The following is a 13558-nucleotide window of genomic DNA, read 5'->3' on the forward strand; positions in this document are numbered from 1 at the left end:
CTTCAAAAACTGCAAAGGCGGGCACTTAATAGATTTCAAGGTTATTTTTTCACAGAACGAACATTCAGTGACCTTTACAAATCCACAAATTAGTAGCATATAATTCTACTCATAGTATGTGGGGTTTGCCTCAAATAAAGCATTCACTAAAACAGATTCAAAAGGAGTCTTCTTTTCTTTTTCTTTTTTTTTTTTTTTTTTAATTTTTTTTTTTGAGACGGAGTCTCACTCTGTTGCCCAGGCTGGAGTGCAGTGGCCAGATCTCAGCTCACTGCAAGCTCCACCCCCGGGTTCACGCCATTCTCCTGGCTCAGCCTCCCGAGTAGCTGGGACTACAGGCGCCCGCCACCTCGCCCGGCTAGTTATTTGTATTTTTTTAGTAGAGACGGGGTTTCACCGTGTTAGCCAGGATGGTCTCGATCTCCTGACCTCGTGATCCGCCTGTCTCGGCCTCCCAAAGTGCTGGGATTACAGGCTTGAGCCAGCGCGCCCGGCCAGGAATCTTCTTTTCACAAAAGTATCTTACACAGGAGATCTCAGTCACAACCAAATCTGCCATGCTATTCTTCGTTTCATGCAAGTTTCCCTTTTCTGCCTGAAAACTACTGCATTTTTCCGATCTCTTCAGTTTTGGTACTAGCATTAGTTGGCCATCTGTTTTATACCATTTTTTAGGGGAAAAAATCACTCCCAGACAGTTTCTACATATGTGATGAGTACAGAGTAACAAAACCCCAGTGAGATGCCACTACTTGGTTCCCACCACCCCATAAATTTAGAGGATTTAAACTCCTGCCTCAACACAATTAGAAGGCATCGTACACCTGCAGGTTGGCTTGGGACTGGCCAACCTGTCAAATTCATTCAGCAAGTGCCCAAGGCCTGCAGGCCAAGCCAGTGCACAAAGGCTTCAAGCCAGACCCTTCCAACTTGTACAGTGTCACAAACCACATCAAACACTAGATGTCACTCTGTAACAGCCACCACACTACACATCCAAACAGAAAACAAGTAATAGATTTATGATAGCAGGTTTTGTACAACTCTCTCCTAAAGGTATATATTAATTTTTAAAAAACCAACTTACCCAAACTGCATTAACAGATTAATTTTAATTAAAGAGAAAAGAGCTCTCTACATATCTCCTGCTATCCTAACAATAAATACACATGCTCAAGTTTCACTGTGAATTTCTCGTATCTTTAGCCCTAATGCAGTTTCCACCATCTGCCCTTAAAAGATTCCTGGAAGCATTTTTGCTAGTATTGCCTTCCACAGGATCTCCTCTTGAGAGTGTCAGTTACCAACACGTCAAGTGGTACACTATGTGAAAGAGGCCAGGATGCCAGGAGCTCAGGGCACCTGGACCGCAACAGATAACCACAAGAATGTAATTTCAGACTTCCACGAACATCTTATCTCCAGTGTCCCTTCCTCCAAGGTGACCTGAGTAATTTGGTATATCCCGTTGGATCAATCCCAAGTTTCTCACCTATAAGTCTTGATGCAAAAGGAACACTGCGGTCTTTAATACTAAATATGCATATTAAACTATCCATTGAAACTGACTCCTTTCAACTCAAAAACTTGTCTAATTAAAATTACTAACATTCTGTAATAGGATAATCACATTTTAACCAGGAACAGTGCATGCAAAGAATCTCCAAAATGGATCACATGTTTATATTTTGTTCCCACCTTCCAGTTTGTAGAGATCATAGATATTTCACAATCAAAATCAGACACCAGAATAACCACATGCCATAGAGATAAAGGATCTCAGTCGTGTGTTTTATTATTTCTCCAGTATCCAGTACAGGTGATAGCACTGAGGAGCAATTACAGAGCTAATCCACTACCACAGGCAACATGTGAGACCAATGAAAAAGGGTACCTTGGCCACCTGGCCCTCTACTGTGATCCCTGCAGAGCAGTCTCAAGGCAAGATCACACTATGCCATAACAATAATGCTATCATTTGGAGTTGTTCCCAACCAAGGGTTCAACATCAATAAAAGCCACAAGTACGACTAGCATTACAAAGAAGGCCAGATGATCATACACCTCTATTATCATTTAAATACAGCCCTATGTCATAAATGTGACCCAATATCTTCATCATGATAACTAGAGACATTCATTCTCTTTGCCAGCTGGAACTCAGGGAGACTCTGGGGATGGGAGATGGGAGTCTGTGTCAGCTCAACTCTTTTAAAAATGCTCTACACAAAATTTGAATCGATAGTGGCTTTTTCTCAATTGCAATTGGTCACTCAGAATTATGACAGTGACCAAAGAGCTGTATTCAAAATTGGAATCATTCTTTTAAAGGAAAATAAAATCTACTAAAGCATCTAAATATTTGAAATCCTCAATAAGAACTTAAATTCCAAGAATTTTAGAAGAATCTGCTTTTCTTGTTCATTCTATTTGTTCTTGTCCCTCTTCCACTCAAAAACCATAAAGTGGCCCTCACGGGAAACAAAATAAAAAGCAGTAACAGCCTGAGGGGTTTGTAGAGGAAGTCCTTCACCTCGGCACGGGAGGAGGGAGCAGCACGGAAGGATGGCTGCACACTGGACAGCCCAGAATAAGGAATAACAAAGCAGAGAAAAGCAGAAACTGTGGCAACAAGTTAATTGTAAAAATATGATTCTGCCGCCATGCTATGTATTATTCGCTTGTAAGAAAAGCCATTAGCCATTGTATGAAGAAAGAAAAGGAATCATTACTTAATCCTGTAGGACACCTAGCCTGAATGTGTTGACTTGCCTAGAATTCAGTTCAGACATTTTCACTGAACCTCCACAGGAGCTTTTAATTTGTTTTCATTTTCAAAGAGTTATAAAAGATATGCAATTCCCACAAAAGAAGAGGAGGCAGGGGTTGGGGGAGGAAGAGAGGAGGAGAAGGAGAAGGAAAGGAAGAAGAAAGGAAATAAATCTCAGAATTGTTTGTAATCCTATTATATTCATAACTCTAGTTTTTCTTTAGGCAATTCACTATTAGTATCTAAAGCAAAATGTTACTATTAAATGTGAAAAGTTACAGATGAATGCATTTGGATGGGAAATAAAATCAACATTCAAATTACTGGATTGCATATACAAAGCAATGCTACCGAGAGTGAAAATCAGCCATTTGTTTCATCTTAATGGCACTGTACTGGATATCGTTATATTACCATTATCAGGAAAATCATTAAAAATTCTTTTCCCCTACTCTAAGGGAAAAAATTAGAGGCTAAATCCACTATCTATATAAGCTCACCTGGAGCAATGAAGAACAAGAGACCCAGTGTTGAATTCCATTAAAGTAAGACATAGATTCCACTACATCCCTGGATTCACCACTGGTCAAATTATGAATCCCAAACATAACTACACCCAGCAAGACGGTGCACATGTGAGTCCAGCTGTCCAATCCAGCATAACACTACACTGCAGGGAAGGAAGGGAATCAGTACATATAGGCGTGTAATAAATCGCAAGCAATCAAATTTCAATACTAAGGAAAAACAAAAGCCAGCATCCACGGTATTATTTTTCTTTCTCTGTGTATCCTATAAGAAGCCCACATGTCATCTGCACTTGCTGTGTGGTTCACATGCTGCAGTTTGCCTCTTCCATCAATGCTTCTCAAATAAGAATCTCCTACCAAAGGAGGGGTGACAAAAAGAGATGGTGCATCATCCTGGAGTACACTGAAACTGTTTTCTTTATCTTAAAGGGGAAACAGATGGAGAAAGGATGAAGGTGTGGTGGGGAGATGAAGTCCTAAGGAATTTGACTAGCCTTTATTTAACATAATTTTCATTTTAAAACATGCATGATAACAGTAGAATGAAACTGTGCATGGCTTTTCAATTCTGTTTGCAGATGGTCACTTTGGAGCCATGCTTCCCCAGCCTGTGGAGGTAAATGCTCATTCCCCTCAGCCAAGGGCACTCTGATAATAAGAAGATGCCCAGAGAAACCATTTCAGTAAAATTCTAAACCTAAGTCAAAGTCCTCTGCATCACAAGGATACAGATGTACAAGATACTAAGGATTTAACCGTGTTTAACAACAAAAAGTGGTCTTTCAAACGATGATACAAGGCTCTACTGGAGGACTCTAGAGCCTCCCTGTACAATACAGTAGCCACTAGCCACATGGATCACCTGAGGCCAGGAGTTTGAGACCAGCCTGACCAATATGGTGAAATCTCGTCTCCACTAAAAATACAAAAATTAGCCCAGGCATGGTTGCGGATGCCTGTAGTCCCAGCTACTCGGGAGGCTGAGGCAGGAGAACTGCTTGAACCCATGAGGCAGAGGTTGCAGTGAGCCAAAATAGTGCCATTGCACTCCAGCCTGGGCAACAGAGCGAGACTCTGTCTCAAAAAAAGAAAGAAAGAAAAAAGTCACAAAGTTTTGTAAGTCATGGTTGTTGGCTTTAGAAGAATTTGCTTTTCTTTGTTCATTTTATTTGTTCTTGTCCCTCTTCCACTCAAAAACATGTATAAAACTGCAAACAAAAAACATGGAGTTAGGATTTTTACAGTCTCATTAGGAAGCTAAGGCATAGCCACATTAAGGGATAACTATGGACATCCAGCCACAGTCAAATGATAGCACAAGGTAGTGCTATTATATCAGTCCCCAGGAAAGAATAAGCACTTCCAGCAGGAGTTGCCAGGAGAAATTGGTGGGTCTGAACAGGGTCTGAGAGAATGGGCCAGATGGGGAGAAGAGCTAAGGGCAGTCCCTGAAAAGAGAACTGAATAAATGAAGAGGCAGAAGTGGAACTATGCAAAGAGAGGTAAAGGGGCAAAGTGTTAGCCCAACAGAGCACTTCCACGGAGTAACCACAAAATACGAAGGAGAGCTACACCGAGAGCCAGGGAGAGGACTGTGGGTGTTAGACCAGCCTGGGCCACACTTTCCAGCAAAAAGAACCCATTCAGGTCTCCAGGAAGGCTAATGACAAGATAGAAGCAGGGTTTAATATAGTAGGGTGATTTAAATAAAATTTAGAATAAGGAATCTGTTTATCTGTGATTTCAAATTCTGTGATATTTGAAGAACATCTGAATGAGTAGCACTCCAATGCCAGAACACGTTTACATTTTGAAATTAAGCCTCTTCTGTCAATGTATTTTAATTGGAGTGTGGGAGGGTAAGGAAATATCAAATTCTATAAACTTTCTAAAACATATATGTATAACTCCAAACTATTCTATTTCTCTAGTAAAAGGGGATGGCATACAACGTGGCAGAAAGCTTGAAACAGTATCTCTGAATTAACTGTATTGTCTTATTCTCTGTATTCTTGATGTGCTGACATCTAGGGCCTCAATGACCTAGGAAGGATGCCCTTCCAAGAGTTAGCAAATTCCCAAAGATAGTGGCTCAGAGCATGTTTCTGATATGGAAACAACCAATCTCAAATCCATAACCCCAACCACGTCCTTTTATGGACTCTATCCCCCTCCCCTAATCACCCAGGGGCCAGGTACTGGACAACCAGGAGCTACCCACCCCTACAGTCCCGTCAGCTGAAATTATTCAAACTATCCAGTCCTAAGCCTATGTAGTTTGCTTACCTGGCCTTGCCCATTCCTTCCTGCAAAAACCACAATAAAAGCTCCTGCCCTCAGTTCTGTCTGTCTCTCCTTCTTTCCTATTTGCCTACTGATTCTGCCTTGGTGCTTCTCTGTTTGGCTCTGTGTGGCATGTCTGTTTCTACAGGACTGTGAGCATAATTAAGAATTCTTCCTTCATAACAATCATTTCCACGTTTCTGTGCCTTACCACACCTGATTAAAACAAATCCCAGGTACCATTAAAATAACCTCTCAAGCTTGAATCCAGAAGGTTCTCAAGGTCATGTGAATTATTTGATCTTGAGGCCCATTCACCAGGTACCTTGTGTTTCGACACCAACCCTCCTTTCCCTCATGCAGGTAACTAATTCAAGAGCCATCACCAAAATATCACTTCTGAAAAGAACCATTCAGGATTTTCTGTGACTCAGAAGGTCATTACTAGAGTTCTGACATTAATTCACTCTTACCAGTAGACTCTTCAGCTCACCACGAAATGCTGATTTATGCTCCATGAGGACGGGAGGCTCTGTCTGCCTTGCTCATTGTTGTATCTCCAGCACCTACGTGTGTCTGACACAGTGCATACCTAATAAATGTGTCTTATGAATGAATGAATTGTAAAGAACAGTACATGTTGATATAGACAGCCTATGGAATACAGCTTAGAAAGCAGAATAACCAACACTCCTAAGTGGTAGGCAGCATGCTAGTAAGTTAGGAAAATAGGTTCTAGAGTTAGACTAAAGATTAAATCCCCACTCTCCCACTTACTAAGTGTGTACCCTTGGGCAAGTCACCTAACTCTACAAAGCCTCCAACATTTCATTCATAAAAACTGGGAAGACCAAACCTACTTCAGAAGGAAAGGATTAAACAGGCTAGCCCATGTAAAACATGTAGATTCCTGTCAAGATGGTAAATGTAAATTCATGTTTTGGAGTCCCACACCATCATCCTCATATCTCCATTTGAAATAAAAGCAATGATGGATGAAATATGTTTTTTTAAAGTACAGTAAAAGTAGAGTCATAACCATAGTGGGAAAAAATATGATAGGCAGGGCACAGTGGCTCATGCCTGTAATCCCAGCACTTTGTGAGGCCGAGGCACGTGGATCACCTGAGGTCAGGAGTTCAAGACCAGCCTGGCCAACATGGTGAAACTCCACCTCTACTAAAAAATATAAAAATTAGCCAGGCGTGGTGGCAGGCGCCTGTTGTCCCAGCTACTTGGGAGGCTGAGGCAGGGAGAATGGCTTGAACCCGGAAGGCAGAGGTTGCAGTGAGCCAAGATTGAGCCACTGCACTCCAGCCTGGGCAACAGAGCAAGACTCCATCTCAAAAAAAAAAAAAAAAGACAAACATCTCCATGAACCAACAGAAACTCTCCTAAGTGGTGCACATATCTGAAGCTACAGGCAAACGCAGCTGAAAGGTCAACTTCCAAAAGGTACAGGTGTTCCCACTAGAGAGGAAGGCAAGTAAAAAGGTCTGCTCACTGCCTGAGACCATGACCTGGACAGGCTGGTGGCCTTCACTGCACATTACTTACTTTATCAGAATACTATAATGTCTCCAATACTCTACATCTAAAAACTACTGTTTCCTTTTCCAAGGTTCCCTTTCAGGGCATCCCTGACTTACAAGGCAGACAGCAGCTCTCTTTACATACTCTTCTTTCATGCCTTCTTATCTCTTACCTCTATGCTTTCTTCCAAGCCATTTCTTATTTATAGAATATCTCTACATGGTATCGCTTTTGTGATTTAACACATCTTATTAACTCCACCTCTTCTCAAGGCAGCCTTTCCCAATTATTTACAAAGTGATAAGTATTCACTTCCAAACGCTTATAAACTATCTCTTTACAAGCTTTACAAGGCACTATCCTACAAAGCAGCAATGAAATTACTTAGTACCCAGAATGAAACATACAAATTACAACCTACCTTGTAAAGCCAGAGACAGAGGGAACATAAGCATAAACAAAACTAGTGCAAGTGTATTACTCATTCATATTTACCATGCAAAATGAAAGTTTTATGAAGCCTTGAATAATATATATTTGCTCTATTATATAGGCAACTAATCCTCTGGAAATGGTAATGAATCAGTATTAACACCCTCCCTAGTCTAGAATTTCGCAACACGAAGAGAAGGTTTTGAAACTTCTGAGAGAGGGATAGATCTAGAATCTCTGAAGGGTTTTCCTGCCGCAAGCCAACTAGCCCTTAGATCCACAACAACAAATCTAATTCTTAAAACATTGCTGGGCTTTGAAGAACACAGAGAAACTAAAAAGGGACTAAAAAATGGTAGGGGAAGAAGGAGGAGTAAAGAGGGAAGAAGAAAGGAAGCAGAAGACAAGTGAGCCAAAACCTGATCTGTGAGCAACATGCAAAAGAAAAAACTGCAGAATGCCAAGGAGCTGATGGCAATACTAGCGCCAGGATCTACAGGTGGCTGTTCCCTCCAGCACCCAGTCCCCAACCATGATAAGTTTAGGGAACTCAACCTGAATTTCCATTCATAAACCAGAACCCTCAAATGGAGCTAAAGTGCTCTCAATCAAGAGCATTCCCAGACTCCCGGCAAAAGCAAAGACAAATCTTCTGGGAGAAACCAGAATTAACAAACATGAAATCTGTAGTCATTCAGTACCACTCTCAAAATCAAATATCACAAAATATGCAAAAAAGAAGCCACTGTGAATGAGAGGCAGCTGAAATAACAAGCATAATTAGACAAACACTTCAGCTACTAGGATTATCACATACAAAATATGAAATATTATGCAGTAAATGTTTAAGAAAACAAAAGATGTCTAAAAATGAACAACGATCAAGAGACAATTGAAAGCAACCAGCCACGTAAGAATGCCAAACCAAAAAAGCTGTTAAAACATGAAAAAAAATCATTGAAATGTACAGCTCAATAGATTGGTAAAGTAGCAGATTTGTTCCAAAAGAAGAGAGTCAGTGAACTGGAAGAAAGAACTGAAGAGACTTCCCAGAATGCAACACAAACAGATTGGGGGAGGAGAAAATAAAAGCAAGCTTAAGAGACAGGGAAGATAGATCAACAAGTTTAAATAAGAATCCTAGAAAGTATGGCCAGAATGAACAGAAACATATCAATATTTGAGAAGACGATAGCTAAGAATGTTAGAGAACTGTAAAACATGAATCCAGAGACATGAGAAACATATATATACCAAGTAAGATAAGAAATCTTCAACTAGATATTTTGTAATTAAACTACAGAACAACAGACACAAAAGATCTTAAAAGAAGCAGCCGGGCACAGTGGCTCATGCCTTGTAATCCCAACACTTTGGGAGGCTGAGGCGGCTAGATCACGAGGTCAGGAGATCGAGACCACCCTGGCTAACACGGTGAAAACCCGTCTCTACTAAAAACACAAAAAAATTAGCCGGGCGTGGTGGCGGGTGCCTGTAGTCCCAGCTACTCGGGAGGCTGAGGCAGAAGAATGGCGTGAACCCGGGAGGTGGAGCTTGCAGTGAGCCAAGATCGCACCACTGCACTCCAGCCTGGGGGACAGAACGACATTCCATCTCAAAAAAAAAAAGAGGCCAGAAAGAAAAGCCATTTAAAGGAACAACAATTACATCAAAAAAACAGAGTTTAAAGCTGCTACAATGGCAACTAGAAGATAGCAAAAATGTGGCATAAATACTACTCCTCCTCCTACTACTACTACCACCACCACCACCACCACTACTATGGTATGTAATATAAAAACTTCTTGAAGACAAAAATTACCACCACCACCACCACTACTATGGTATGTAATATAAAAACTTCTTGAAGACAATAAAGACCATGCTAAGGGAGATAAAACTGAAGGGCTTATGACTTTTCAAAGAGAAGCTTCTTTGCCAATACATTTTAAAACTTTGGCAATAAGAACAAATCCTTAGAATTCTCCAAATTCTTAGAAAAATATATAACTTACCAAACCTGAATCGAGAAAAAAAAAAGAAAAATCTGAATAATACTAAAACAAATCTAAAACTATCAAAGAAATTGAATAAGTTGGTAAAATCTTCACATAAGTAAAAAAAGCACCCCAGTTTCAAGTGGTTATACAGGAAAGGTAAACAAACTTTCAATGACAGCTCATTTCAATCTTATAAAACTATGTTATACAACAGAGAAAGAAGAAATGCTTGACAATAGGTTTTATAACCATTATGACAGGACCAGTCAAAAACAATATGAGCATGAGAAAGAAAAACTGAGGCCAACCTCAGCTGTGAACATAGATCCAAGAATGCAAACAAAATATTAGTCCAGGCTGGGTGCAGTGCCTCATGCCTATAATCCCACAACTGTAGGAGGCCAAGGCAGGAAGATCACTTGAGCCCAGGAGTTTGAGACCAGCCTGGGCAACATAGGGAGACCCTATCTCTACAACAAATTAATAAGAAAAAAAATTAGCTGGGCACAGTGATGCACACATGTAGTCCCAGCTACTCGGGAGGCTGAGGCCGGAGGATCACTTGAGCTTAGGAAGTCAAGGCTACAGTAAGCTATGTTCACGCCACTGTACTCCGGCCTGGGCAATACCCTGACTCAAAGAATAATAATAATAGTAATTAGTCCATCCAAAAATCTAGAACTATAATTCACAATATTAATACTCAAGAAAAATCATCATCATCTCAATCAAGTTTTTTCAAGAAAAAAAATTTAAAAACCTCAAAACCCATCTAAGATTTTTTAAATACATCTCAAACTAGGAATAGAAATAAACTTATTTAATTTGATAGAGAATCTACCAAAAAGTTACAGAAAATATTACTCTTAATGTTTCACATTAACAAAACTCTCTTTAGATCAAAAACAAGATGACCCTTTATCACTTCCATTTACCAATGTACTGGAAGGCTGAGTCAGGGCGGAAAGCAGACCAACTGGCAAGTCTGTTCATTCCTTACTCACAGACAATCTGTCTACCAAGAAAACAAAAAATCTGTAGACAAAACGTAGGAATTAAACAAGTCACATATATTTACCTAATCCAGCAGTGGGAATGAATAAACGAACTAAATTTAAAAACATGGATAAATCTTAGAATTAATGTTGAGGGTAAAAAGCATGTCAAAGGTGATTATGTACCATAGAAGATCATTTCTATTACACTCAAAACCAAACAAAACCACACAAGAAATTATTTAAGGGTATAAATATATGTGGTAAAGCCATTCTTTAAAAGAAAGAGGATGATAAAATGCAAGGGAATGACTGCCACAGAGGTGAGAAAGGATGGTGGAATAGCACCTAAGTAGTTTTTAGTTCCTAAAATGGGGAGGGTGTCAAGAGTATGTGCTTTATTACCATGCTTCCTAACTTACATATGTTATAGATTCTTTAACCATTACATAAATAATATAATTAAGTTGATAAAATAGTACAAATGATGGTCAGTAGATACATATTTAACTAACACACTTAATTAAAGCTCCTGTTAAAAACAACTCACTTACACAGGTTTCATTCAAAGGAGGGTAACCAAAGGAAACATAATAACCACTACAGAATATGCAGTGAATCAATGTGTGTACTCTGGAAAGGAATACAGCTCTCAAAGGAGAGAAAGGGGAACCAGGGTTATTGAGCACTAGCCATGAAGACAAGTCCTGGGCTGGAAGTTTCCCATATTTTGTTTTTTTCCATAAACCCAGAAAGCCCCTCATCATAAGGCCCTGGAGAACTCTTCTACTGTAGGAGATCTTTCCTACAGTGGCTTCCCTCTAAAGCCAGCTCTGCACCTGTTCACATCAGGCCTTTCCTTTATAGCCATAAAAGTTCATCTTCTCACACCAACCTAAACATACACCTCTCAAACCAGAAATAATTTCTCAAAAACCAACAATTAACTTTCAGAACCTATAATTCAGTTCTGAGTGTGTTCTCCAGGTACCCATAATCTGGCCACTTAACTAATATATTTGGACAAGAAAGACTTTAAGCTAAATAAGTCAAAAATCACACCCAAACACTGTTTCAACATTGAAGATATGATCAATGCACACAGATATACAGATGCATAAAGATCATAACCTCACTAGTAGAAAAATATAAGTTTTTGCATGTCGGATTTATATATATGTATATATGTGTATTTATATGTATCGATGAATCATCTCCAATGTTAGAGTATAAGAAATTTACATAAGACTTACATATCAGTTTATATAACATTTTTAGGTATTTTTTATTTTTATTTTTTTGCAGTGCAGTTTCTCAGTGTGACTATATGACCTTTTGGAGAGCAATTCAGCAATATCTGCTACCATTTAAGATGTGTGTACTCTTCCATCTAATAATTTCACATCTAGGTACCCATACAGGAAAAACTTTCACACGTTTGCAAAACAAGAAAATCACAAGAAAATTCTTTGTAGAACTGTTTGTAAAAGTGGGAGGGTGGGAGGAAGGAAGGAAAGAAAAAAAATATGTCCACCAATAGCCATTTTTGTCTTCAAATAAAATTAAAGATCAAAAATACTTTATTTCCAACAAGAATTATAAAAGTTAAATAAATTCATCAAAACTTACTTCAAAAAGGAAGAGGATGGAGTCCAGCTCCTCCCTTTGTGACTTATTATTCCCTGGAATATTAAAAAATAATTAGTTATCATGACATCATTTAAACTTTAGGACATTACAAATTATGCTAACAGGCAGCTTAAAACTAGTAAGCCTCAACATACATTCATTTATTCAAAAAATAGCAAGAGGCAGTATGGAGAACACATTAGGATTGCAAACAGACAACCGAGCCAGACTGCTTGGATCCACATCCAGCAGAGCTGCCCCTTGCTAGCTGTTTGAACACAGCTTCCATGTTTTCCAACTTGTGACCGAACTATGATGGGTAATTTATTCATTTCTCAACTAGTTACTTATTGGCTCAAATTGTGGCAGAATGCACAGCACAAAGAAAAATTTCTAAGTTGGTAACATAAAAAATCATAGAGCAGATAACTATAAAAGTAGTATATCTTTTCGGGCAACTGCACATTGTTCTATTGATAATAACAATAGTAATAAAACCTACAATACCTGCAGCAGAGGTTACCATTTTTTGTCCTCTCTGTGTACCAAGCATCGTGCTAAGTGCTTGACATATGTCATTTAATATAGGAATCAACAAACCTCTTCTGTAAAGGGTCAGACAGCAAATATCTTAGGCTTTGCAGGCCTCTCTTACAAACACTCAAATCTGCTGTTACAGTACAAAATCAGCCACAGACAATACATAAATGGATATGGCTTGTACAATAAAACTTTATTTATAAAACAGGCAGCTACAAGCTGTAGACCCCTGATCTAACTGAATCTCCACAGCTCAATGAAGTAGATATCATTTACTCATTCATTGAAAAACTACTACAGAATGTCTATATGCCAGGGATTATTCTAGGCCCTGAGCATACAGGAGTGAGCAAAACAGACAACAACTCCTGCCCTCAAAAAGTTAATATTCTGGCAGGAGGGGGCATTCTATAAATGAGCGAGAAAAACAACAGGGAAGGCAGATAGAGAAGCCTAAAAAGATGGTATGCAATTTTGACTGGGGAATTCAGAGAACATCTCTCTGGTAAGGTTACATCTGAGACAAGATCCTTTGAGGTTAGGAAGCAAGCCATATGGAAATGTGGGGGTTTGGAAGCAAGCCATACGGAAATTTAGGGGAGGTGTGTTCCAGGCAGAGGAACTGAACAATGCAAAGTCCCTGTAGCTGAGCATGGCTAGCATAGTCAGAAAACAGCCAGAGGCCCTTAAGGCTGGAGCACACAAGGGGCAGAGTTGGAGCAGCTGAGGTTGGAGAGTAGGTGAGGCAAAGGAAGGCAGATTAGGTGGACCCTGAGACCACTGTAATGGCTGGGAATGAGAACCCATTTGAAAGTTTAGAACAGCCAAGAATCATGATTTGACTCA

The 13558-nt window shown here is 39.5% G+C and overlaps 1 protein-coding gene across 4 annotated transcripts in view; it reads right to left on the bottom strand.

Annotated features, from left to right (window-relative positions):
• Positions 1–13558, bottom strand: part of RALGAPA2 (Ral GTPase activating protein catalytic subunit alpha 2) — a 321485-nt gene that overhangs the window by 273101 nt on the left and 34826 nt on the right. For all 4 annotated transcript variants that reach the window (XM_050745426.1, XM_050745427.1, XM_050745428.1 and 1 more), the window contains exon 3: positions 12173–12225. In XM_050745426.1, the coding sequence (XP_050601383.1) occupies positions 12173–12225 (53 nt within the window). The remainder of the gene's footprint in view (positions 1–12172; positions 12226–13558) is intronic.

Source organism: Macaca thibetana, chromosome 10, assembly GCF_024542745.1.
Source record: "Macaca thibetana thibetana isolate TM-01 chromosome 10, ASM2454274v1, whole genome shotgun sequence".
In the NCBI taxonomy this organism is placed as follows: domain Eukaryota; kingdom Metazoa; phylum Chordata; class Mammalia; order Primates; family Cercopithecidae; genus Macaca; species Macaca thibetana.